A 26,806-nucleotide genomic window follows, 5' to 3' on the forward strand; every position below is an offset into this window, starting at 1 on the left:
TCATGACATCTCTCCCATAGTGCCCACCGAGGGAGCCGGAATCCGGAGCTTAGGAGCGAGCTCCAGCCTCTGGCTGCCACTGTAGGGATGGAGCTGGACGCCTGCTGATAACAAAATCTCAGTGGGCACCCGGCAACTCCCTGCGGTGCAGAGCTGACTGGCTGGGTAAGGTGGGCTGGAGGAGTCGGAACCAAATAGAACTGACAGAACATTGTTCCACCCCATTGCAGTCCACTTTAACACCTGGTCCTCAGTGTGCTGGTGTTCTCAGAGTGCTTGGGGTTCTGGCGGCTTTCCCACTGGCCCCGGACACTGGGCGCCACCATGTTTATCCTGGTCAGCTGACCGCTAAGCCTCTCAAGGTCGGTCAACCCAGGGGATGCACAGTGTATAAGGCCTCGCTCCCCACAACATTCAGTGTCTGAACTTCATCGCTGACATATGCATTGTTTCTAGCTCCCATGCTAGTTAAGCTAGTCACTCTGACGACTCCAGCTCCAGTGTATTCCCTAATTCTGGTTCCACTCCAACTCCTGTGTATTCTCCAAGTCTGGTTCCACTCCAACTCCAGTGTATTACCCAAGTCTGGTTCCACTGAAACTCCAGTGTATTCTCCAAGTCTGGTTCCACTCCAACTCCAGTGTGTTCCCTAAGTCTGGTTCCACTCCAACTCCAGTGTATTACCCAAGTCTGGTTCCACTCCAACTCCAGTGTGTTCCCTAAGTCTGGTTCCACTCCAACTCCAGTGTATTACCCAAGTCTGGTTCCACTCCAACTCCAGTGTATTCTCCAAGTCTGGTTCCACTCCAACTCCAGTGTATTCCCCAAATCTGGTTCCACTCCAACTCCAGTGAATTCCCCAAGTCTGGTTCCACTCCAACTCCAGTGTATTCTCCAGGTCTGATTCCACTCAAACTCCAGTGTATTCTCCAAGTCTGGTTCCACTCCAGCTCCAGTGTATTCTCCAAGTCTGGTTCCACTCCAACTCCAGTGTATTCTCCAAGTCTGGTTCCACTCCAACTCCAGTGTATTCTCCAAGTCTGGTTCCACTCCAACTCCTGTGTATGTACAAAGTCTGGTTCCACTCCAACTCCAGTGTATTCTCCAAGTCTGGTTCCACTCCAACTCCAGTGTATTCTCCAAGTCTGGTTCCACTCCAACGCCAGTGTATTCTCCAAGTCTGGTTCCACTCCGACTCCAGTGTATTCTCCAAGTCTGGTTCCACTCCAACTCCAGTGTATTCTCCAAGTCTGGTTCCGCTCAAACTCCAGTGTATTCTCCAAGTCTGGTTCCGCTCCAACTCCAGTGTATTCTCCAAGTTTGGTTCCACTCCAACTCCAGTGTATTCTCCAAGTCTGGTTCCACTCCAACTCCAGTGTATTCCCCAAATCTGGTTCTACTCCAACTCCAGTGTATTCCCCAAGTCCGGTCTCACTACAGCACATAAGGCCTGGTTCATTATGGATCGCAACTGCGATTACGCACGCATATGGACAATTGTTGCATTCTGCACACGCGCGAACTAGCTACTGCGATCGGTACTGCAATTGAAGAGACTACGCAAACCTATCACAGAGTGATTGACAGGAAGTGCCATTTGTGGGAAGTGACGGGAAGATGGTTTTCAAATCGCAAGCATGCCAGTGCCGTTGGGGGGCGTGCATAAATTATCCCTTGCGATGCCATATGCAGCTCGAGTACACAGTGCGTGCAATTAAGTTAGCAAGTAAGGTCTGACCTTGTGCAAGTGTGCGTAAAGCTGTGATGGTACTCGATGTTATCGATGATTTTGCAGTCTTGCTAAACATTACGGATGTGTGTAAGGTAAGGTGGCCATCCTTAAGTAGGGCTGCGACGGCATAGCGATCGCAATGGATTAGCATATCATCACAGTCAGACTGCATGCATAATCACAGCCACAATCACAGTTGTGTTCCGTAATGAATCAGGCCCATAGTGTATTCTCCAAGTCTGGTTCCACTCCAACTCCAGTGTATTCTCCAAGTCTGGTACCACTCCAACTCCAGTGTATTCTCCAAGTCTGGTTCCACTCCAACTCCAGTGTATTCTCCAAGTCTGGTTCCACTCCAATGCCAGTGTATTCTCCAAGTCTGGTTCCACTCCAACTCCAGTGTATTCTCCAAGTCTGGTTCCACTCCAACTCCAGTGTATTCTCCAAGTCTGGTCTCACTACAGCACATATAGGGGGTCATTCAGACCCGGTCGCAAGCACTGACGTGCTCGCAACCGGGTCCATGGGTAGCCCTGCGCACGCGCAGCGGCCACACTGTGCATGCGCAAGCCCCGGAGCGAGAGAGAAACTCTATCGCTCCGATGCTCGCTACAAAAGGGGCGGCTGTCGATTTTGATCGACAGCTCACCCCTTTTTGTAGGTGGGCCTGGGGGGTGGTGTCCAAAACGGAGGCGTTCCTTAAGGAACGCCTACCGTTTTGTGGGCGGCCGCACTGACATCATCAGTGATGTCAGTGGGGAGCTTCCTGCTCTATCAGAGCAGAAAGCTCCTTGGGGCTTGCGAGTGCCCAGACCCAACCTTAGGGTCTCGTCGCAAGCCCTGATGGTCGCGATGGTGATCACCATCGCGACCATCACCCTGGTCGCTAGCTAAGCTGTGGTTGGTAACCCACAGCTTAGCTTGCGACCAGGAGGCCGCACCAAAAAAAAGGAAGCGCCCGCCCTCATTCAGAGAGAGCGATCGCTTCTTGCGACCGCCTCTGAATGAGGGCCATTGTATTCTCCAAATCCAGTCTCACTACAGCACATAGTGTATTCTCCAAGTCTGGTCTCACTACAGCACATAGTGTATTCTCCAAGTCTGGTCTCACTACAGCACATAGTGTATTCTCCAAGTCTGGTTTAACTACAGCACATAGGGCCTGATTCAGACGCACTCGCGAGCGCTGCACAGCGCTCGCAAGCGGGTCGATGGTGGGGTACTGTGCACGTGCGGCGCAAACATGTGCAAGCCCCGGAGCGAGAGAGAAATTCTCTCGCTCTGGGACTCACTACAAAAGGTGCGGCTGTCGATGATCGACAGCTCGTTTATCGACAGCTCGCCTCGTTTTGTAGGTGGGGAGGGGGGGTGGCTATGCAAACGGAGGCATTCCCGAAGGAACGCCTGCTGTTTGTGGGAGGCACCACTGACATCACCAGTGATGTCAGTGGAGAGCTTCCTGTTCTGTAAGAGCAGGAAGCTCTCTGGGGCTTGCGACGGATGAGACCCTACCACAAGAGTCTCGTCGCAAGCCCCGATGGTCGCGACCATCGTGACCATCACCTGGCCGCTCGCAAAAGCTGTGGGTGGTCACCCACAGCTTAGCAAGCGGCCAGGAGGCCGCACCAAAAACAAAAAAAAAATGCCATGACTCAGAGCGAGTGCTCTCTCGACCATCGCGACTATAGGGGCTTGCGACGAGACCCTTATGGTAGGGTCTCATTCACGCAAGCCCCAGTGAGCTTCTGGCTCTTAATAGAGCCGGAAGCTCACCACTGACATCACTCATAATGTCAGTGGGGCCGTCCCCAAACGGCAGGCATTCCACCGGGAACGCCTCCGTTTGGCCAGCCGCCCGCCTCCAAAACGGTGGGAGCTGTCGATCAAAATCGACAGCCGCCCCATTTTGGTGCGAGACCCGGAGCGACGGAGCGCCCATCGCTAGCCGGGTCTCGCGCATGTGCACGTCGGAGCCGGCTCCGGCGTGCGCATGTGCAGTGGCCAAACATCGACTGTCTGAATCAGGCCCATAGTATATTCTCCAAGTCAGGTCTCTCTACAGCACATTGGGCCTGATTCAGAGCCGCTCGCAAAAAGCAAGCGCTCGCTCTGAATCAGGGCAGATGCTTTTTTTTTTTTTTAGCCGGCCTCCTGGCCACTCGCTAAGCTGTGGGTTATCGGAAGCTCACTACTGACTAAACTCGTGATGTAAGTAGGGCCGCCCACAAACGGCAGGCGTTCCTTCAGGAATGCCTCCGTTTGTCCAGCCACCCCCCCACCCCCACAAAACGGGGCGAGCTGTTGATCAACATCGACAGGGCTGAATCAGCCGGGAGATTTTTACAAACTGCGCATGTGTATGGGGCACAGTGTGCATGCTTATACCACTCATTGCAATCAAAATTCGAGAGCTCGCTACGCTCCACATGGACGCTACTTTGAGTGACAGAAAGAGCCATTTGTGGGTGGTAACAGGGGAAGGTGCTTGTAAACGGGGGAGTGTTGGTGCGAACGCAGGCGTGTCTGCCCATCACAACGGCGTTTTATGGGCGTCCATAATTACAAGGCAGCGTCATGGTACACGTCACCTGGCATCTTTTTAGACTGAAGCACTCGCCGTGCTTGCAGTAGCCCAGGCCCTACCACAAGCACTGCGTGAGTAGTCTATGGTTCATTTCGCTACCGATGGTTGCAGTCAGATAACAGAGTAGCAGGTGCTATTCATTCTATTGTATAATTGCAAAGTAGATGCGTTATTTCGCTTAGTTTCTTTTGTTAAAGTTGCTCTTTTTGATTATGATTGTGATGTCTTTACAGATACAAATACCAAATACATTTTACTACCCTAACAATTGCCCATCTATATATATTCAAAGTCAAATACCTCAAAAGGGTTTTTTATTGTGTATTTAAAGTGTAATAGGGTAAACTGTTTTTTTTCATTTATGTGCTTTCTTCAAGCTGGTGTCATACGCGCACGCAGGGGGGGTTTCCGAGTACCGAGAAACCCCCCCTGCCGCCCGTTGCTCCATCGCCGGCCCGAGCAGCTGAACAATATTAAGAGATGACCTGTTGTACTGGGCGGCCCAGCTGAGCTGGCTGTAGGGGGAGCTGCAGCGCTCAGGCTCTCCCAGTCAGTTCCCATGGGCAACGGCAACGTGACTGTATGAGATCGCCTGCCACCGGGTGATAGTATTCCAGCGCTCTTGAGTCCCGGAGCCGCACGCTGTAGCTGGAGGGACGGGGGGTGTGGCATTTAGGTGAGCACTGCGGTGTGTGTGTTTAATGTGTGTGTCTGTGTCAGTATGTGTGTGTGTGTTTGTCTGTGTGTATCTGTCTGTGTCACTATGTGTGTAGGCTAAAGGGGGGGGGGGGGAGAACATGTCAGCAGGCTAAACATTTGGAAAGCAGATGTTTATGTGGATTCCAAACTTTTTTCTTAATATTATGTAATATTTTGTATTAGGCTATGACCTGCATGTGATGAAGACAATCATGTAGTGGGCTAAATAATTATCAAGCATGAACTGTATATAATCACCAGACACGATATTGGCTAGGGTCATAAAATAGAGTGATCAGTGCAGGATACAAATTAAGAATTAAGTAAATGATGTGCTCCTTTCACAAAGACTATGATGGTGAATTGTACAGTATAACACTTCTACATAAAGTAAAAATGGGAATTTGGTTATTAATGCAAGTGCATTCTGACCAATTGTTTTATACATTAGTAAATAAAAATATATTAATCATTCAGGTGTAATATGTAAAAAAAATTATTTAACTATAAAAGCTAAGTCTCCTTGCAGTCTGGGCACGACAGACAGTACCTAGAGAAGGCAATCTGTATCTGCTCTCTCACCCCCTCTTCCTCCTAAATCCCCCCCCCTAACTTTTTGCCCCTTTTTTCCCATATCACTCCCCCATCACCCTGTCGCTTTATACTCTTCTTTTCTCTGTTACCCTTTTTATCTCGTCTCTCACCGCGGACGGATGTGCGCATACTTAAGCGGCACTGGATTACATGCAAATAAAGCAATTGCCTGCGCAATTTTTCTGTAAATGGGGAATGGGTAGTGTTGTACTGGGGCAGGAGAAACGTGTCGGCATAGCAGGAGATTCAGATCAGTCCCTATAGGAGTATGTAATACAACAGCAGCAATACTGCCGAGCAATTGTATAAAGGGAAATACTGGGGGCACTGCATAAGGAGCACTACTGGGGGGAGGGGGGTCTTTAATAAATCATGCTGGCTGTGTTCATTTTTATTAGTGACAGAGGTCTGTGTCAGTCAGTGTGTATGTACACCATCATACGCCGAGTGCTATATTTTACTGTAGTGGTCCTAAATCCAGTGTAAGATATATATATATATATATACATACAGTGTATATATAATATTATATATATATATATATATATATATATATATATATTTGTGGCTAGATGTTTTTTCATTGGTTTGGTAACCAATGATTTGGAAACCCCCCTTTCAAAATCCTGCGTTTGCCACTGGGTGTGGAACTGCATATCCCAGCATGCCATTCCAGAGTAAATCTATGCCTTAATAGCAATAGTGTGCAAGGCCAGGCTTGGATTTGTAGTTCCATAGCAGCTATAAGGAATGCATCTAAAAAAGACAAATGAGTGATTTTGTTGCAAATGTACAAAGTAAATTTTTATTTTATAATCTAACAAATTTGAATTTGAAATATGGCTTTTTAAATATAAAAAAAAATTAATAAGCAAAAAAACATAATTAAATTAAATGAATAGATACACGATTTTCTGGTGGAAATTGGAATGGGTAAACACTTGCAAATGTGGGTTGTGACTATTGTGCCATCACCAAATGTCCCTCCTTCACCTCCTACAAATCAAACTTCACCTCCAAATATGTCTCGCACAATATGATGGCAAGATACAATGTCAAATTATTCTTTGTATGGTTTCCAGGGGCACTAACCAGATCTAATTTTGGCCCATAAACTTCCATAAAGTTCGTTTAGAAATCTGGGTTGAAAAAAATCTAAGATCATCAATCTTTTTTCTTCCGCTTTGGGAGCCGACTCCGGAGAGCTCAATTTACGGATCTGGGTGGACCGTCGTGTACCCTGCTTGGAGCTCGTTCCAGCCACAGCAGGGCACTGGTCCACCTCACCTTCTATTGGGCCAGTGAGTTGTTGTTTCATCTCCCTGACAACTTGGCTTATGGTCCTTAGAATGGAGGTTTGCTCCACCATGCTGGCCTGGACTTCCTCAATGGCTGCAGATTGCCATTCCACTGCCACCCTAAGGCCATCAATGACTTCGGCAAGGGTGCCAGTGGTGGATGGGGGAGGCACAGTTGATGGAGGTTGTGCCTCACCCATCCGACTGCAGCCCTTGATCCATGGCAGGTCCTTTAAAAATTAAGAGGTAATAATTAGTATTTAGACTTTACACATAAATAGACAGATACAGAGACAGGTGTAAGCTAATAATTACCAGACACAGCATGTTGGCCATCTTGTGGAGGCACCAGATGTAGTAATTGGGCCTCCGACAATAACCTCCATTCTAAGGCCCCCAACATCAGTTGTTGCCTTTGGGTCAAAGCCAAGCTGTCAGGGAGGGGACCCCCTGGCCCATTAAGGTGTTTGACCTGTAAATTGAGCTTTGTCTTGAGTCGGCTGCAAATGTCACCCACCTAATAAGATTTTTTGGTTAAATTATTTTGACCCAAAAATATTTTGCAACGTCACAAATTATATATTGAACATTAAGACACCATTTTTAAAGTGTTGACCCAAAAAAAAAAAAAACATACCGTATATACTCGAGTATAAGCCGAGTTTTTCAGCACATTTTTTGTGCTGAAAAAGCACCCCTCGGCTTATACTCGAGTCATGCCCGCATGGTACGCTGCTGAGTAGCGTACCATGCGGGCCGCAGTGCAGACTGTGTCACTGTGACACAGCCTGCACTGCGTGTGTAGCGCTGACCGGACGGAGTTCGGTCAGCACTACACACTGCTAAACACACAGCCGCCGGAGCCGGCAGCTGTGTGTTTGGTATAATCAGCAGCCGCTGAGACTCTCAGCGGCTACTGCTGCTCCCACTGCGGGAGCCATCTTCCGGCTCCCGCAGTGGGTAATGGGAGAGACGTCGTCATGACGACGTCTCTCCCATTATGCAAAGCGGCGGAGGAGCCTGTAGCAGCGTCGGGACCAGGAGCGGGGTTACAGGTAAGTGTTTTTTTTTTACATTTCTTTCTACTGGGGGGGCTACTACCGGGGGGGGATATCGCTACTGGGGGCACTACCAGAGGGGGGGGATTAATAATGGGGAAACTACCAGGGGGGGGATGTTGCTACTGGGGGCACTACCAGGGAGGGGGGGAATACTGGGGGCACTACCAGGGGGGATGTTGCTACTGGGGGCACTACCAGGGGGGGTTAATACTGGGGGCACTACCAGGGGGGAATATTGCTACTGGGGGCACTACCAAGGGGGGGATTAATACTGGGGGCACTACCAGGGTGGGATGTTGCTACTGGGGGCACTACCAGGGGGGGTTAATACTGGGGACACTACAAGGGGGGGATATTGCTACTGGGGGCACTACCAGGGGGGGGATTAATATTGGGGGCACTACCAGGGGGGATGTTGCTACTGGGGGCACTACCAGGGGGGGATTAATACTGGGGGCACTACCAGGGGGGATATTGCTACTGGGGGCACTACCGGGGGGGTATTACTACTGGGGGCACTACCAGGGGGGGATTACTACTGGGGACAGTACCAGAGGGGGGATTACTACCAGTAGCTGCTGCATTTCCCACCCTAGGCTTATACTTGAGTCAATAAGTTTTCCCAGTTTTTTGTGGTAAAATTAGGTACCTCGGCTTATATTCGGGTTGACTTATACTCGAGTATATACGGTACCTTCTTCTAAGATAATAAACATCATATTTAGTGGAGTGTTTTAGATTGATGATCTTGGTTATTTCCACCCAGATTTCTAAACGAGCTTCTACAGGAATGTTATGACCAAAATAGAATTTGGTTTGTGCCAGATGGATGAGGGTATCCGTAACCATACAAGGAATACCTTGATGTTGTATCCTGTCATCTGATGGTCCAGCCACATTTGGAGGTGATGTGTTTGTAGGAGGTGGAGGAGGAACATCTGGTGGTGGCACAGGCACACTTTCCACACCCACATCTGCAAGTGTGTTCACATCTACATTTTGAGATGCCAGTGCCAAACCAAATTCCTCCAGAAAATTGTGTATCTCGTTCATGCAGTCAGAGAAACTATCCTCCTGATAATCCACGACTGCAAACACCTAAAGCCATTTGTTGCCATTTATAGGCATATGCGTACACCGCTGTAATAGTGCGCCTGTCCCACGCAGTGCCCTAGGCAGTACACAAGCCACCAACACACACAAACACACGCCTATAAAATCGCTACTTCAAGTTGCACTCACTTTCACGGAAAGCTGTGGAGTGTTGGGAGTGTACGAAATGCCGACCAAGCACATGCCAGCTGTGGGATTAGGTGAGTCACACGCTGTATGGAAGGTGTTATGTTGATAGTTTTTAAAATAAGAAATGTCTGTGTCCATCTACCATTTTTGAGGGGCCAACCAAATAGAACACACCATTGTTTCTATAAAGTTGCACACTGTAGTATTTGTCATTGTCATCATGAGAGCCGCAAGATTCACACACAGGGAGCTGCGCATCCTCACCAGCATCATGGACTGACGCCTGGGGCCTGCAGTGCCATTTGTTACGAACAGGCAAAAGACGCAGGCATATTTGGAGTTGCAGTGCAGGTTACACTGCATAGGCTGCGCCGGCACCATAATGCAGCTGGAGAGGCGATGGTCGGACCTCCGCCACTGCACACCGGACCTTCTGGCCCGCTTGAGGGCCCTTAACATGCAGCGTAAGTATTTCCGCACTGTGAATGTGTGCGTTGGCAGTGCTATTTTTTATTATTGACAAATTGTTAGTGCTATGTTGTTGGATCTGTTTATGTTTAGGGATGTGCAGGCTCGGATAGGTTCGAGTTTGCACGTTGAGTTCGGATTTTTCCCTCCAAAAAAAACGGAATAACTATAGAGGATGAGGGGGCACTTGCAGCATGCCGGGTCCAGTCGGCAGCGATGTCATGCTGAGTACACATTGTGTAGTGTGTACCCAGCATAGAATGAAAGTATTTTTTTTTATTTATACAACGGATGTACAGTACAGTGTGATCCTACTATTGTACTGTAGCCGTAGCAGTTATACTATATTTGCATAATTGGGTGTGTTTTAGGCACATTCAGTAAATCAGCAAAGAGGCTAGTGGCAATAATTATCATCATGCAACAGTGGTCATCGCCTTGGGGCACATTTCGCGTCAATGAGCCCACTTAAAATCTTGTCTTGGCTCCCTTGGCACAGGGATCTTTAAGTGGAAAATGCAGCCGTCACCATAAGATGCACAAAGCGCACACTTAAAAAAAAGACCAAGTGCTAAGAAAAAACTAGAGATGTGCGCGGACACCAGTGTTTTGATATGGTTTAGGTTTTGGCAAAACAACCCTGAAGTATTTTGGTTTGGATTTCTTTAAAAACCATAAAGATCAATAATACAGATAAAATCATGTAATTTGGATCTTTTTACATGCAATCAAAAACCGAGATTCTGTTTTTAAATGCTATTTCCGAACTTACAGCGGAACTAAACTGGGACTTGGGCCCTCATTCAGAGCCGCTCGTAAGCGGCCGTACGCTCGTAGTGAACCGATGTTGTGCAACCACACATGCGCCGGTGTAACAATGCGCATGTGCGTATGGCTGATTGCGATCTTTTTTTCCGTCGTTCGTCGAATAGCGAACAGGAAGTGACATGTCAAATGTGATTGACAGAACAGCCCATTTTGGGGGCGTTGACGGGGGTGGAGATGGGAAAACGCAGACGTGTCGAGGCGTTTTTTGGGCGTACATAAATTATCTCATGCGAACGGCCAATGTGAATGGAACAAGTGATACGTCACTGCACTTTCCATTCAAACTGCTTGTTCAGCTTGTGGTCTGGTATTCTCTACCGCAATGACGATGGTCTCTTCCTCCTTCCTGTGCCTCTTCGATGTTTATCCGATTTATCAATTGTTGCCAGAAAAACAATCAACTTAGAATTGAAAACAAGCTTGTAATGTGTTTATCAAATAGTATTTTTTTAGTAGCACAAAACCGTACGCAGGTGAACTACTCAGCTGATAATTTCAGGATTAGACAATCAATTAGCGGACCAATTTTTGAGAAAAATATGTTTTTTTGCATTTTGTATTGGGAGTTATTTTATTGCAACAATATTGTCATTATGTTTGTGTTTTTTCTTCATTTTTAAGGGGCCAAGAAAAAACTCGTCCTTTTTTTTTGGCAAAGTGTTCATTAAAACTCCTAAATGGTTTTTAACCCTTTGGTTTCAGAATCCAAAATAATGTGTAGATTTTCGTTCATTTTTTTTGTGTTTTTTTGCGGGATTACCTATGAACCAGTTTTGGAATAATTTCACAATACAATAGAGCAGATTTGCCAGATGTTTTATTTTTTCAACACATTTTTTTTTTTATGTGTAATTGTCATAAATCACATCTGGATAACATAAATAAAAAAAAAAAAAAAACACACAAACACAAATAGTGGCAGTTGCCCAACACAAAATAACACAATTTAAAAACAATTCACAAGAAAGGAGAGGGAAGTTTTGGCCCTTAAGGAATATGGGACAAGCACAGAAGGAATGTGGGAAAATTAACCAGTGCTGTCATCGCCTTTTGGCCCGTTTGGCCGGGGTAGGGTGGGAGCCTGACCGGGTCCGGGAGGTCCTTCGGCTGGCCTGTCCAAAGGCAGATGTTGGGGCCCCTGGACTAGGCATAGGGCTAGGCACATTTGGAGGGATGGCTGTTGTTGTGCAAGAGGTGGAGGGTCCTGATGTTCCGGCAGGAAGGGAGGCCGGCTCCACCATGTGCTGGTGAACGAGCTGCTCCAGGGCATTTGCAATCCTGATGTTGGCCCCAGTATTTGTGGCCAGGGCCTGAGCAATGGTCACGTTGGCCGCAGCATTTTGCTCCATGGCCTCCGCCACCCGTAGCAGACTGGCGTCCATCCTCAGCAGAATCTCCGTGTGGTGATCCGATTTAAAATTGAGATCCGTGAGGAGGGCCACTGCCTGCGAGGGGGATTGCCCTGGACTGGCTTCTGCAGGGTCCCCAGCCGGATCTACTGCTTCCTCCCCTGCAGAGCCAGCAGAAATTCTGCGGCCAAGGCTCTCCTCTGGAGCAGACTCATCCGCCTGTGTCTCTGTGAGAAAAATGAGAAAAGAGTAACATTAGAATCTACATATTGTCACAAACACATTTCAGAGTTGGTAACATAACAACATTTACCTGGGACAACATGAGGAGCCGCAAAGTCTGGCATGTCCGTATCCATGTTGGACACGCCAAACACCTCCTCATCCTGCACACACCCCTGGGCCAGCTCTTCCAAGTCATTAAGCTCCAATGACACAGGAGTGGGACCCCCACCTGTCCCCCTTGCATGCCTAGCCCTATCAGCCAGTTTTTGCTTCAGCCGATATTTGAAATCGCTCCATCTGTGGGTGAAAAAGTTGGCATTATTCCTGCAGTATTTGGCCCTGTAACCACTTTTTATTAAAATGTAGTTTTTACGTACCGGCGTTTGACATCCCGGGTTGCACGGTCAAACTCACCCACCCTATTGACAGCACTGGCTATGTCATCCCACATTTTCCACTTCTGGCTTGCACCCATATTCCTTTCTGCCTGTGGCAGGTTGTCATGGCACATTTGGACCAAAACCTCCATCTCCTTTCTTGTGAATTGTGGCTGCCTTTTTTTTTTCGTTTGTTTCTTAGGCCGACTAGGCCCAGCAGCCTCTGACATGGCATCCTCCACTCCTTTTGTAAAAAACATTTTTAAAATTTTTATGTCAAACGCCTCTTGGCCAGTGTTTTGCTGCTCTGTAGCCATTTTAGAGAGTAAAGTTTCACTACAGCAGACCGTTTGTGAATTTCAGTGATGTATTTATACATGCGTCAGCATTATTCGTCCGCATCATTGATTGTGCGATCCTATTATCCGTCCTTAATTTGAGCGGGAAAATAAAGACTATTTATGGCTTGGTGCGACTCGAGTCGAGGTGACGTATGATGAATGTTGGAGGTTTAGCTTGGAGGAGTGGATTGTTGGCGTGGTTTGTGGTTTGAGGCGGTTTTTTGGAGTTTGTTATTGGTTTTGGTTTTCTGACTTTTTTAGTTTCCGTTCGCTTTTTTGGAATTGGTTATTTTCTTTTTTGGTTCTTTTTTGAGTAAGTCTTTTTAAAAACCTCCTTAAAAAAATAATGGATCTAATAACCAAATGTTAGTACTTATTTTTTTTTATTTATTTTTTTTAAGTTATTTAGGCATTGCCCCATTGACGTTTTTGGACTGTGACTTATTTGTCGGATTTTGGTAAGTTTTTTTTGGTTCATGAAGTTACAATTTCGATGTGTTGGTCTTCGCATATGTTTTGCAGAGTAATTTTTTATTTAGAATTTAAACAATCATGTGTTAACAAGAAATATAACGTACTCTTTAGCGAAATATATTTAGAGTTGTATTTAATTTAAAATGCGAACTATTTAGCGCACTAATGTTTCCTTATTAACCAGTAAAAAATGCGAACTATTTAGCGCACTAATGTTTCCTTATTAACCAGTAAAAAATGCTAACTATTTAGCGCACTGTTTCCTTATTAACCAGTAAAAAATGAGAACTATTTAGCGCACTAATGTTTCCTTATTAACCAGTAAAAAATGCTAACTATTTAGCGCACTAATGTTTCCTTATTAACCAGTAAAAAATGCGAACTATTTAGCGCAATAATGTTTCCTTATTAACCAGTAAAAAATGCAAACTATTTAGCGCAATAATGTTTCCTTATTAACCAGTAAAAAATGCAAACTATTTAGCGCTTTAATGTTTTTTTTGTGTAAAAAATGTAAAGTCATGTTTTACCACTAATTGTAGCGTGCATTTCCTAACTAATGTGTGCTCCCTTCTATATTTTTTGAAAAAAAAAATGTGTTTAGAATACAAGTTTTTGTGCTAAAAAAACTAAATATATTTTAAAATTTTGAAATGTAGGTTTTTCAACTCATGACAATACCCCGGCCTGTAAGCATCTTTGGATTTATTGGAAAAGATAAGTAGTTTTTTTGGTTCACATTTGTCTCAAACAGTAACTACCTGGCTTACCATTTCAGGTTGATGTTGGTCGTATTATCTTGGCCATGTTTCTAGAACCCGACCAACCTCAACTTCGTCCCAGGTGTAGGCCTCGTAGGCGTGCAAGGCCCCAGATATATAGAACACGTGTCACCCTTTTTGGAATGCCAGATGATGTCTTAAGACGATACCGTCTTCCTCCACAAATCATCCTAGACACTCTCTCATTAATAGAGAGTGATCTTGAACGGCAAATTGTCAGTCCTACAGCAATACCACCACTTACGCAATTAATGTCGGTGTTACATTTCTGTGCCTCAGGATCCTTTCAAACCACGGTGGGAATAGTTGCCGGAATCTCCCAATCCTCCTTTTCAAGGATCCTGAGGGCAGTGATGGTGGCCATTTTTAAACACCTCCATCATTTTATTCAAATGCCAGTGGATATGGGTTCCCTTAGTGTGGTGAAGGCCAATTTTTACCAAATAGCTGGCTTCCCACACATCATAGGGGTTGTGGATGGCACTCACATACCACTTCAGCCTCCAGCAAGGCTGGGGGCTATTTTTAGGAACCGCAAACACTTTAATTCACTGAATGTAATGGTGGTATGTGATGCCTCCCTCCAGATCCTGTCCCTGAATGCCAAATTCCCCGGGAGTGCACATGATTCTTTCGTCATCCGGTAATCAGGGATTTGGCACAAATTAGATAACCTACAAGCTGGTGATGCGTGGCTTCTGGGTAAGTTGACACCTTCCATGGCAACCAATGCAAAGCTTGTTACACAATGGTCCTGATGTTTGTTTTTGTTTTTTCACAGGAGACAGTGACTACCCTTGCACGCCCTGGCTGCTCACTCCTTATTTGGCTCCCACACCAGGGCCACAAAGTGAGTATAATTCCACACTTACAGCCACCAGGCAGGTGGTGGAGCGCTGTATCGTCCTTTTAAAAGGCCGATTCAGATGCCTCCACAGCTCTGGTGGCGAGCTCATGTATTTGCCGGATATGGTTTCGAAAATTGTGGTCCTGTGTGGGATATTTCACAACATCGCCATAAGGAGTGGTGTCTCAATGCAGCCAGAGGATGTCTTGCCTGAGGATGGCCCCCCCGAGGTTGGTCGGAGGTCAGTATGTGGGGGGGCCATACGCGATGATGTGGTGGCCAGATATTTTAGGTAATTATTGTCAAACATTTGGTTAATTGACACAATGTAGACATGTTAGATTTTAATGGCCAATTTTAATACTTTTTTTTTATTTTTTGTCTTTTATTCCCTAAAATTACCCGAAAAAACGATGCCTACTACCTGATCCCCAAAATTCTCTTCATGTGGCCACATTGGATATAACTTCGGGAACAATTATTTCTTCGCCTCATTTGTGGATTCATGTTGGCCTGCTCCTTCTTCCAACAGTTCTTGAGTGTTGTTTTTTTTTTTTTTTTTTGGGTGTTGTTTGTTTTTTGGCGTGTGTTTTCACTGTGTGAATTGTTTTGTCACAATTGACTTTCTGTTTATTGTTTGTGTGTATTAAATATTTGCTTGACGTTAAAAAGACTTTTCCTTGGTACATTAAAAGCACGTGTAACCTGGGCCAAAAAGTGCAAACTTTCATAATGGCTAATCCTGTAATGTGTTAAATTGTTAAGTAGTTTAACATGCTTTGTGGCTAACAATAAACCCCAAAGGGATTATGGTGAATCAGTATGTTTTATAATCTAGGCCTAAGCAGGTTTGCTTTAATATTTACATTACCCACCCCCAAAAAAAACAACAAAACTCTGGTAATTCTCCAAACCTATTGGTATTGTTAGGTGTTTAATGTGCCAGCTTACATACTTACTTGAGCTTTCTAGAATCTAATTTACATTACTTAAAAACTCATGCTCCAATAGTCTACTTATGTAAGGTTAAACAATCTAATATTTACAGACAAGGAATGAGACTCTAATAAATCAAAATATATTTTATTTTAAACAACTTTTGAGGGGGGAACAAACAAAAAATGTAGTGCCGCAGGACCGCCAACATGTGATCCAGGACCACAAGCATCCCGATGACATGGCCCCTCAATGTGTGCAAGCCTTCCTGCATTGCTTGCAAACGCCTCTGGTCCTCTGTGGGTTTAAAAAAAAGTGTGGATTACTAAACTGACACCTTAATTTATATGTTACCAAACAGCTTAAAATTCAGACTATACTTAAAAAAAAAAAAAAAAGTTTTGAAGAGAAAAAAAGAAATGGAAAACACAAAGATTGTATAAATACAAACTAGAAAAATTACACATAAAAAGACAACCAAAAAAAGGGGGAAGTACGCCAAAAAACTACATTTGTTGTTACCGTAAACTAGAAAGACACAAGTATGAGTGTTTGGACATGTGTAATATGTGTAAGGGGAAAGCATCCTAGACATTGTTTTTCAAAGATATATCTCCAAAACATTCGAAATACTTAACAAATTGGAAATGCACAGGCAAAAGGACAACATCACCCAAAAACCAAAAAAAAAAAAAAAAAAAGCATAGTTTAAAAGGGAAACATACCGGTCAGATTGATGCCTGGTCCAGGAGCCCCGACATCGTTCTCCTCTGAGGTGGGCCAGTGCTGGTCCAATGGAAGAGGGGAGATTTCACTAGGGGTGGAGGGGGAGGAAAAGTGAGGGGTGGGTGGAGGGGAGGGTGATGAAAAGAGAGGGGGGGTGGAGGGGAGGGTGAATTTGGAGGGATGGGAATATTCGGAGAGAGAGAGGGACCTCAGGGACTGGCCGGTCTGGGCTGGAGGGGGAATTTGGGGAAGGTTGGGGAGAGGAAGTTTGGGTGGGAGTGGGGGATAAGGGACGAGGCCGACGTCTTGCTCGCATTAGACGTCGGAGTCTGCGCTCAGCCCCTAAATGATGGATAAAAATGTTTTAGTTTTTTTTGGGGGGGGGGTTTAGATAAAAATTTACACCACCAAAAATTTACCAAAAAAAAATAAAAATATGGAAAACATGCACACGCAGGTCTGTCCAAAATAAACAAACAGGGCTAGATGGAAAACATGCACACGCACGTCTGTCCAAAATAAACAAACAGGGCTAGATGGAAAACATGCACACGCAGGTCTGTCCAAAATAAACAAACAGGGCTAGATGGAAAACATGCACACGCAGGTATGTTTGAATTTTTTAGGTTAAAAAAATAAACTTACTTTCAGCTATTTGCTGACGCAAATTCGCCAAAAGGTGGGGGGACCTGCGGTGGAGATCCGACCACCGCCTTTCAAGCTGCCCGACATTGCGGCGGAAGCCCATATTACGCAGCCGCCGCCACACCTCAGCATAGGCGAGCCGCTTGCGTAGGTTTGTGATGGGGGCCGGATGAGTAGTGATTCTCCGGTCCATCACATCTGTGAGGACCAGGAGTTCACTTCGTGTAAATGCTGCGGCTCTCATGATGGCAATGATTTTTTCCACAAAAAACAGTTTTAATAAAGAACCCTGAAAAAATTTGATTGGCTAATGTACTTTGAAAAATAACAGAACGCATTGTATTGGTTATTGTATGAGTCATGTGACCTACACCCTCACAAATATAATGTGAGTTATGATAGGCTTGATGCAGTGACATGCGTAAGCTAATTTAAATAAACAAATAAAAGTACTAAAATATGCCTATAAAAAACAAAGGAAAACAATAGTATCAATCCTAAAAACATGTAATTTGTAGAAAAAAAAACATTGGTGAAACCGTACATATTCTGCGGTAAAAATGACACACACTGAAAAGAATAAAGTTTATTGACAATGAAAAAAAAAAAAGGATTGAAAACATGTAAAGAGCAATTAAGGTAATTAATATATTGATTGCCATGAAACGATTAAAGTATGTTTGCAGAATGAAAGAGCAGGTAATCGAAATCTGACAGGCCCGCTTCCGGAATTGACTTGTGCGAGCGACCAAAGCAACCAAAGAGGAGATGAACGGTCGCTATTTTGAACGGTCGCAAGCTAGAGGAGGGGTTGGGAGACTATAGGGCGGAAAATTAGCTACGAGCGAACATACGGACGAACGCTTGAATTTAGATATTTCCGCTCGTACGGCGCACGAACGTACGGCCACTTGCGTCCGGGTCTGAATCAGGCCCTTGGTTCTACTTGAAACCCCAAAAGTGATCCGAGCCGGGACTCGGTTCGACTCAGAACCCCAAAGTTTGGGTGTGGTCATTTTTCAGAAAACCAAACTGCACATCTCTAGAAAATACTGTACTTTCATTTACTGTACATCTGATTCCGGTGCTATATGCTCTTTCTAAAGATGTAATAAGCGTTATATAATATTCCTGATGATATTACATGGCCAGTGAAATTATACATCTGATTATATGATAATACACATATTTAATCACATAATACATATAAAAACACATTAAGATGAATACAGATAAATGGTGTCCAGAATGTATCCTTATTGGTACAGATCAGATAGTGGAAAGACCTGTTTGCAGGAAATACCACCAACCTAGCATGTAAAAAGAAACAAACTTCCACCACAGCTTTGGCAGGTAGTAAAATATTATCCAATGTTATTTGCAAACAATGTAGAACATTGGTCTACTTATGGAAATTTCCAGTGTTAGAACCATGGACAATTGTATATAAATTACCTATATACATACCGACAGCCTAACTATATCCCCCCCAGAAGCCTAACCCTCCCCCCACAGCCTAACTCTATCCCCCCGCTGCAGCCTAACCCTAACCCCCCCACAGTGCCTAACCCTCTCCCCCCACAGCCTAACTCTATCCCCCCTGCAGCCTAACCCTCCCCCAACTGCCAAACCCTGTCCCGCCACAGCCTAACTCTATCCCCCCTGCAGCGTAACCCTCGCTCTACTGCCTAGCCCTGTCCCACTACAGCCTAACTTTATCCCCCCTGCAGCATAACACTCCACCTACTGCCTAACCCTGTCCCCCTACAGCCTAACTCTATCCCCCTGAAGCCTAACCCTCCCCCTCCTGCATAACCCTGTCCTCGGACAGCCTAACTCTATCCCCCCCTGCAGCGTAACCCTCCCCCTACTGCCTAACCCTGTCCCCGTACAGCCTAACTCTATCCCCCCTGCATCCTAACCCTCCCTCTACTGCCTAATCCTGTCCACCCACAGCCTAACTCTATCCCCACTTGCAGCCTAACCCTCCCCCTACTGCCTAGCAATGCCCCACCACAGCCTAACTCTATCCACCCCTGCAGCCTAACCCTCCCCCCAAGTGCCTAGCCCTGTCCCCCTGCAGCCTAACTCTATCCCCCCTGCAGCGTAACCCTCCCCTTACTGCCTAACCCTGTCCCACCACAGCCTAACTCTATCCCCCCCTGCAGCCTAACCCATCCCCTACTGCCTAACCCTGTCCCCCCACAGCCTAACTCTATCCCCCCTGCAGCCTAACCCTCCCCCTACTGCCTAACCCTGTCCCATGACAGCCTAACTCTATCCCCCCTGCAGCCTAACCCTTCCCCTACTGCCTAACCTTGTCCCCCCACAGCCTAACTCTATCCCCCTTGCAGCCTAACCCTCCCCCTATATCCTAACTCTATCCCCCCTGCAGCCTAACTCCCCCACTACTGCCTAATACTATCCCACCACAGCCTAACTCTATCCCCCCCTGCAGTGTAACCATCCGCCTACTGCCTAACCCTATCCCACCACAGCCTAACTCTATCCTCCCCTGCAGCGTAACCCTCCACCTACTGCATAACCCCGTCCCCCTACAGCCTAACTCAATCCCCCTGAAGCCTAACCCTCCCCCTCCTGCATAACCCTGTCCTCGGACAGCCTAACTCTATCTCCCCCTGCAGCGTAACCCTCCCCCTACTGCCTAACCCTGTCCACCCACAGCCTAACTCTATTCCCCCCAGCAGCCTAACCCTAACCCTCCCCCTAGTGCCTAACCCTCTCCCCCCACAGCCTAACTCTACCCCCCGCAGCGTAACCCTCCCCCTACTGCCTAGCCCTGTCCCACTACAGCCTAACTCTATCCCCCCTGAAGCCTAACCCTCCACCTACTGCCTAACCCTGTCCCCCTACAGCCTAACTCAATCCCCCTGAAGCCTAACCCTCCCCCTCCTGCATAACCCTGTCCTCGGACAGCCTAACTCTATCCCCCCCTGCAGCGTAACCCTCCCCCTACTGCCTAACCCTGTCCACCCACAGCCTAACTCTATCCCCACTTGCAGCCTAACCCTCCACCTACTGCCTAGCAATGTCCCACCACAGCCTAACTCTATCCCCCCCTGCAGCCTAACCCTCCCCCCAAGTGCCTAGCCCTGTCCCCCTGCAGCCTAACTCTATCCCCCCCTGCTGCGTAACCCTCCCCCTACTGCCTAACCCTGTCCCACCACAGCCTAACTCTATCCCCCCTGCAGCCTAACCCATCCCCTACTGCCTAACCCTGTCCCCCCACAGCCTAACTCTATCCCCCCTGCAGCCTAACCCTCCACCTACTGCCTTACCCTGTCCCATGACAGCCTAACTCTATCCCCCCCTGCAGCCTAACCCTTCCCCTACTGCCTAACCTTGTTCCCCCACAGCCTAACTCTATCCCCCCTTGCAGCCTAACCCTCCCCCTATAGCCTAACTCTATCCCCCCTGCAGCCTAACTCCCCCACTACTGCCTAACCCTATCCCACCACAGCCTAACTCTATCCCCCCCTGCAGTGTAACCATCCGCCTACTGCCTAACCCTATCCCACCACAGCCTAACTCTATCCCCCCAAGCAGCCTAAACCTAACCCTCCCCCTAGTGCCTAACCCTCTCCCCCCACAGCCTAACTCTATCCCCCCTGCAGCCTAACCTTCCCCAACTGCCTAACACTGTCCCGCCACAGCCTAACTCTATCCCCCCCTGCAGTCTAACCCTCCCCCTACTGCCTAACCCTATCCCACCACAGCCTAACTCTACCCCCCCTGCAGCCTAACCTTCCCCCTAGTGCCTAGCCCTGTCCCCCTACAACCTAACTCTATCCCCCCTGAAGCCTAACCTTTCCCCTACTGCATAACCCTGTCCGCTGACAGCCTAACTCTATCCCCCCCAGCAGCCTAACCCTAACCCTCCCCCTAGTGCCTAACCCTCTCCCTCCACAGCCTAACTCTATCCCCCTTGCAGCCTAACCCTCCCCCAACTGCCTAACCCTGTCCCGCCACAGCCTAACTCTATCCCCCTCTGCAGCGTAACCCTCCCCATACTGCCTAGCCCTGTCCCCCTACAGCCTAACTCTATCCCCCTGAAGCCTAACCCTCCCCCTACAGCCTAACTCTATCCCCCCTGAAGCCTAACTCTCCCCCTACTGCCTAACCCTGTCCTCTGACAACCTAACTCTATCCCCCCTGCAGCCTAACCCTCCCCCTAGTGCCTAGCCCTCTCCCCCCACAGGCTAACTCTATCCCCCCTGCAGCCTAACCCTCCCCCTACTGCCTAACCCTATCCCACCACAGGCTAACTCTATCCCCCCTGCAGCCTAACCCTCCCCCTACAGCCTAACTCTATCCCACCACAGCCTAACTCTATCCCCCCTGCAGCCTAACCCTCCCCCTACAGCCTAACTCTATCCCACCACAGCCTAACTCTATCCCCCCTGAAGCCTAACCCTCTCCCTACTGCCTAACCCTGTCCCCTGACAGCCTAACTCTATCCCCCCCAGCAGCCTAACCCTAACCCTCCCCCTAGTGCCTAACCCTCTCCCCCCACAGCCTAACTCTATCCCCCCTGCAGCCTAACCCTCCCCCAACTGCCTAACCCTGTCCCACCACAGCCTAACTCTACCCCTCCTGCAGCCTAACCCCTCCCCCAGTGCATAGCCCTGTCCCCCTACAGCCTAACTCTATACCCCTGAAGCCTAACCCTCCCCCTACTGCCTAACCCTGTCCCCTGACAGCCTAACTCTATCCCCCCCAGCAGCCTATCCCTAACCCTGCCCCTAGTGCTTAACCCTCTCCCCCCACAGCCTAACTCTATCCCCCCTGCAGCCTAACCCTCCCCCAACTGCCTAACTCTATCCCACCACAGCCTAACTCTATCCCCCCTGCAGCCTAACCCCTCCCCCAGTGCATAGCCCTGTCCCCCTACAGCCTAACTCTATACCCCTGAAGCCTAACCCTCCCCCTACTGCCTAACCCTGTCCCCTGACAGCCTAACTATACCCCCCCAGCAGCCTAACCCTAACCCTCCCCCTAGTGCCTTGCCCTCTCCCCCCACAGCCTAACTTTAACCCCCTGCAGCCTAACCCTCCCCCAACTGCCTAACCCTGTCCCCCTACAGCCTAACTCTATCCCCCCTGAAGCCTAACCCTCCCCCTAGTGCCTAGCCCTCTCCCCCCACAGCCTAACTCTATCCCCCCTGAAGCCTAACCCTCCCCCTAGTGCCTAGCCCTCTCCCCCCACAGCCTAACTCTATCCCCCCTGAAGCCTAACCCTCCCCCTAGTGCCTAGCCCTCTCCCCCCACAGCCTAACTCTATCCCCCCCCTGCAGCCTTACCCTAATGTCAGCATTCTAAGAATGTTGGGCTTCTCAAGTCAACATTTCAGATGTTGTCATTCTGAGGATGTCGACTTGTTTCCTGACGACATTTAACAATGTCAACATTAAACCTGTCAACAGTGTGATGTTGACTTTATGAGTGTGGGCCTTCTGACTGCAGGTTATGTATGAAGATTAGAATGTTTATCACACCCATAGCAAGTGATGGCAATGAGGAGAACTAACACCCTTATATTGGGCTGTAAATATTGAAGATCACTGGTAAAACTTGTCATGTCAGTCTCTGTTGTCACTAGATACAGACCCATAACAACTGCATCATGAACCATTAATTCAGTCAATGTATGTGTGTAAATAGAGTAATAAATGTTACTATAACAATCTGCATTTCCAAGGACATGTGAATTGAAGGAAAGAGCCAGCTCTGGATGAGCCATTGTCCTCTTACCTGGAGACAGAGGAGCAGACAGAATACAGCAGGAATCATGTCAGCAACCATTCCCATGTCAGAGCGATGACTGAGCTGTCAGTAATGGGGGAGTCTCTGTATCACAGCATGTCACTCTGCTGCCAGGATAACCGGGGGATCAGCTGCTGTAGCTGCATCTCTACTACACAAAGCTTCATTCCAGCAGTAATAAGAGATTACTCTGCCTCCTCCCTCCCTCCCTCTCATTATACAGTCTCTCTTCCAGCATCTGTGTGAGGACCAGAGGAGACCCTCCCCATAATGACATCATCCACTGCCAGGCAGTGCACTGACACCAGTCAGCTTCATGTATGTCAGACCTCTTCCACCACAGCATGCTTTCTGCCAGGCTGCCCCAACCACAGCATGCCTAATGCCAGGCTGCTCCAACCACAGCATGCCTAATGCCAGGCAATACCCAGCTGCCCCAACCACAGCATGCCTTTTGCCAGGCAATACCCAGCTGTGCCAACCACAGCATGTTTACTGCCAGGCTGCCCCAACCACAGCATGCCTTATGCCAGGCAATACCCAGCTGCACCAACCACAGCATGCCTTATCTATACCCAAGCCTTCCTCACCACAGCATGCCTCATCTATACCCAAACCTTCCTCACCACAGCATGTCTTATCTATACCCAAACCTTCCTCACCACAGCATGCCTTATCTATACCCAAACCTTCCTCACCACAGCATGCCTTATCTATACCCAAACCTTCCTCACCACAGCATGCCTTATCTATACCCAAACCTTCCTCACCACGGTATGCCTTATCTATACCCAAACCTTCCTCACCACAGCATGCCTTATCTATACCCAAACCTTCCTCACCACAGCATGCCTCATCTATAACCAAACCTTCCTCACCACAGCATGCCTAATCTATACCCAAACCATCCTCACCACAGCATGCCTTATCTATACCCAAACCTTCCTCACCACAGCAAGCCTCATCTATACCCAAACCTTCCTCACCACAGCATGCCTTATCTATACCCAAGCTTTCCTCACCACAGCATGCCTCATCTATACCCAAACCTTCCTCACCACAGCATGCCTCATCTATACCCAAGCTTTCCTCACCACAGCATGCCTTACCTATACCCAAACCTTCCTCACCACAGCATGCCTCATCTATACCCAAACCTTCCTCACCACAGCATGCCTTATCTATACCCAAACCTTCCTCACCACAGCATGCCACATCTATACCCAAACCTTCCTCACCACAGCAAGCCTCATCTATACCCAAGCCTTCCTCACCACAGCATGCCTCATCTATATCCAAACCTTCCTCACCACAGCATGCCTTATCTATACCCAAGATTTCCTCACCACAGCATGCCTCATCTATACCCAAACCTTCCTCACCACAGCATGCCTCATCTATACCCAAGCCTTCCTCACCACAGCATGCCTCATCTATACCCAAACCTTCCTCACCACAGCATGCCTCATCTATACCCAAACCTTCCTCACCACAGCATGCCTCATCTATACCCAAGCCTTCCTCACCACAGCATGCACAGCATGCCTTATCTATACCCAAACCTTCCTCACCACAGCATGCCTCATCTATACCCAAGCCTTCCTCACCACAGCATGCCTCATCTATACCCAAGCCTTCCTCACCACAGCATGCCTCATCTATACCCAAGCCTTCCTCACCACAGCATGCCTTATCTATACCCAAACCTTCCTCACCACAGCATGCCTCATCTATATCCAAACCTTCCTCACCACAGCATGCCTCATCTATACCCAAACCTTCCTCACCACAGCATGCCTCATCTATACCCAAACCTTCCTCACCACAGCATGCCTCATCTATACCAAAACCTTCCTCACCACAGCATGCCTCATCTATACCCAAACCTTCCTCACCACAGCATGTCTTATCTATACCCAAACCTTCCTCACCACAGCATGCCTCATCTATACCCAAACCTTCCTCACCACAGCATGCCTCATCTATACCCAAGCTTTCCTCACCACAGCATGCCTTACCTATACCCAAACCTTCCTCACCACAGCATGCCTCATCTATACCCAAACCTTCCTCACCACAGCATGCCTTATCTATACCCAAGCCTTCCTCACCACAGCATGCCACATCTATACCCAAACCTTCCTCACCACAGCAAGCCTCATCTATACCCAAGCCTTCCTCACCACAGCATGCCTCATCTATACCCAAACCTTCCTCACCACAGCATGCCTTATCTATACCCAAGATTTCCTCACCACAGCATGCCTCATCTATACCCAAACCTTCCTCACCACAGCATGCCTCATCTATACCCAAGCCTTCCTCACCACAGCATGCCTCATCTATACCCAAACCTTCCTCACCACAGCATGCCTCATCTATACCCAAACCTTCCTCACCACAGCATGCCTCATCTATACCCAAGCCTTCCTCACCACAACATGCACAGCATGCCTTATCTATACCCAAACCTTCCTCACCACAGCATGCCTCATCTATACCCAAGCCTTCCTCACCACAGCATGCCTCATCTATACCCAAGCCTTCCTCACCACAGCATGCCTCATCTATACCCAAGCCTTCCTCACCACAGCATGCCTTATCTATACCCAAACCTTCCTCACCACAGCATGCCTCATCTATACCCAAACCTTCCTCACCACAGCATGCCTCATCTATACCCAAACCTTCCTCACCACAGCATGCCTCATCTATACCCAAACCTTCCTCACCACAGCATGCCTCATCTATACCAAAACCTTCCTCACCACAGCATGCCTCATCTATACCCAAACCTTCCTCACCACAGCATGCCTTATCTATACCCAAACCTTCCTCACCACAGCATGCCTCATCTATACCCAAACCTTCCTCACCACAGCATGCCTTACCTATACCCAAGCCTTCCTCACCGCAGCATGCCTTATCTATACCCAAGCCTTCCTCACCACAGCATGCCTCATCTATACCCAAGCCTTCCTCACCACAGCATGTCTTATCTATACCCAAGCCTTCCTCACCACAGCATGTCTTATCTATACCCAAGCCTTCCTCACCACAGCATGCCTTATCTATACCCAAGCCTTCCTCACCACAGCATGCCTCATCTATACCCAAGCCTTCCTCACCACAGCATGCCTCATCTATACCCAAGCCTTCCTCACCACAGCATGCCTTATCTATACCCAAACCTTCCTCACCACAGCATGCCTCATCTATACCCAAGCCTTCCTCACCACAGCATGCCTTATCTATACCCAAACCTTCCTCACCACAGCATGCCTCATCTATATCCAAACCTTCCTCATCACAGCATGCCTCATCTATACCCAAACCTTCCTCACCACAGCATGCCTCATCTATACCCAAACCTTCCTCACCACAGCATGCCTCATCTATACCAAAACCTTCCTCACCACAGCATGCCTCATCTATACCCAAACCTTCCTCACCACAGCATGCCTTATCTATACCCAAACCTTCCTCACCACAGCATGCCTCATCTATACCCAAACCTTCCTCACCACAGCATGCCTCATCTATACCCAAGCTTTCCTCACCACAGCATGCCTTACCTATACGCAAGCCTTCCTCACCACAGCATGCCTCATCTATACCCAAACCTTCCTCACCACAGCATGCCTTATCTATACCCAAGCCTTCCTCACCACAGCATGCCACATCTATACCCAAACCTTCCTCACCACAGCAAGCCTCATCTATACCCAAGCCTTCCTCACCACAGCATGCCTCATCTATACCCAAACCTTCCTCACCACAGCATGCCTTATCTATACCCAAGATTTCCTCACCAC

The 26,806-nt window shown here is 47.8% G+C and overlaps 1 protein-coding gene across 4 annotated transcripts in view; it reads right to left on the reverse strand.

Annotated features, from left to right (window-relative positions):
* PTPRO (protein tyrosine phosphatase receptor type O) overlaps positions 1-23,179 on the reverse strand; it is a 640,592-nt gene extending 617,413 nt beyond the window's left edge. For all 4 annotated transcript variants that reach the window (XM_088461537.1, XM_088461535.1, XM_088461536.1 and 1 more), the window contains exon 1: positions 22,980-23,179. In XM_088461537.1, coding sequence (XP_088317663.1) covers positions 22,980-23,036 — 57 coding nt within the window. In that variant the 5' untranslated portion in view covers positions 23,037-23,179. The remainder of the gene's footprint in view (positions 1-22,979) is intronic.
* Between the last annotated feature and the right edge of the window lie 3,627 nt (positions 23,180-26,806).

The sequence above is a fragment of the Taudactylus pleione genome, unplaced genomic scaffold (genome assembly GCF_031769625.1).
Source record: "Taudactylus pleione unplaced genomic scaffold, aTauple2 ptg001061l, whole genome shotgun sequence".
NCBI lineage: Eukaryota > Metazoa > Chordata > Amphibia > Anura > Myobatrachidae > Taudactylus > Taudactylus pleione.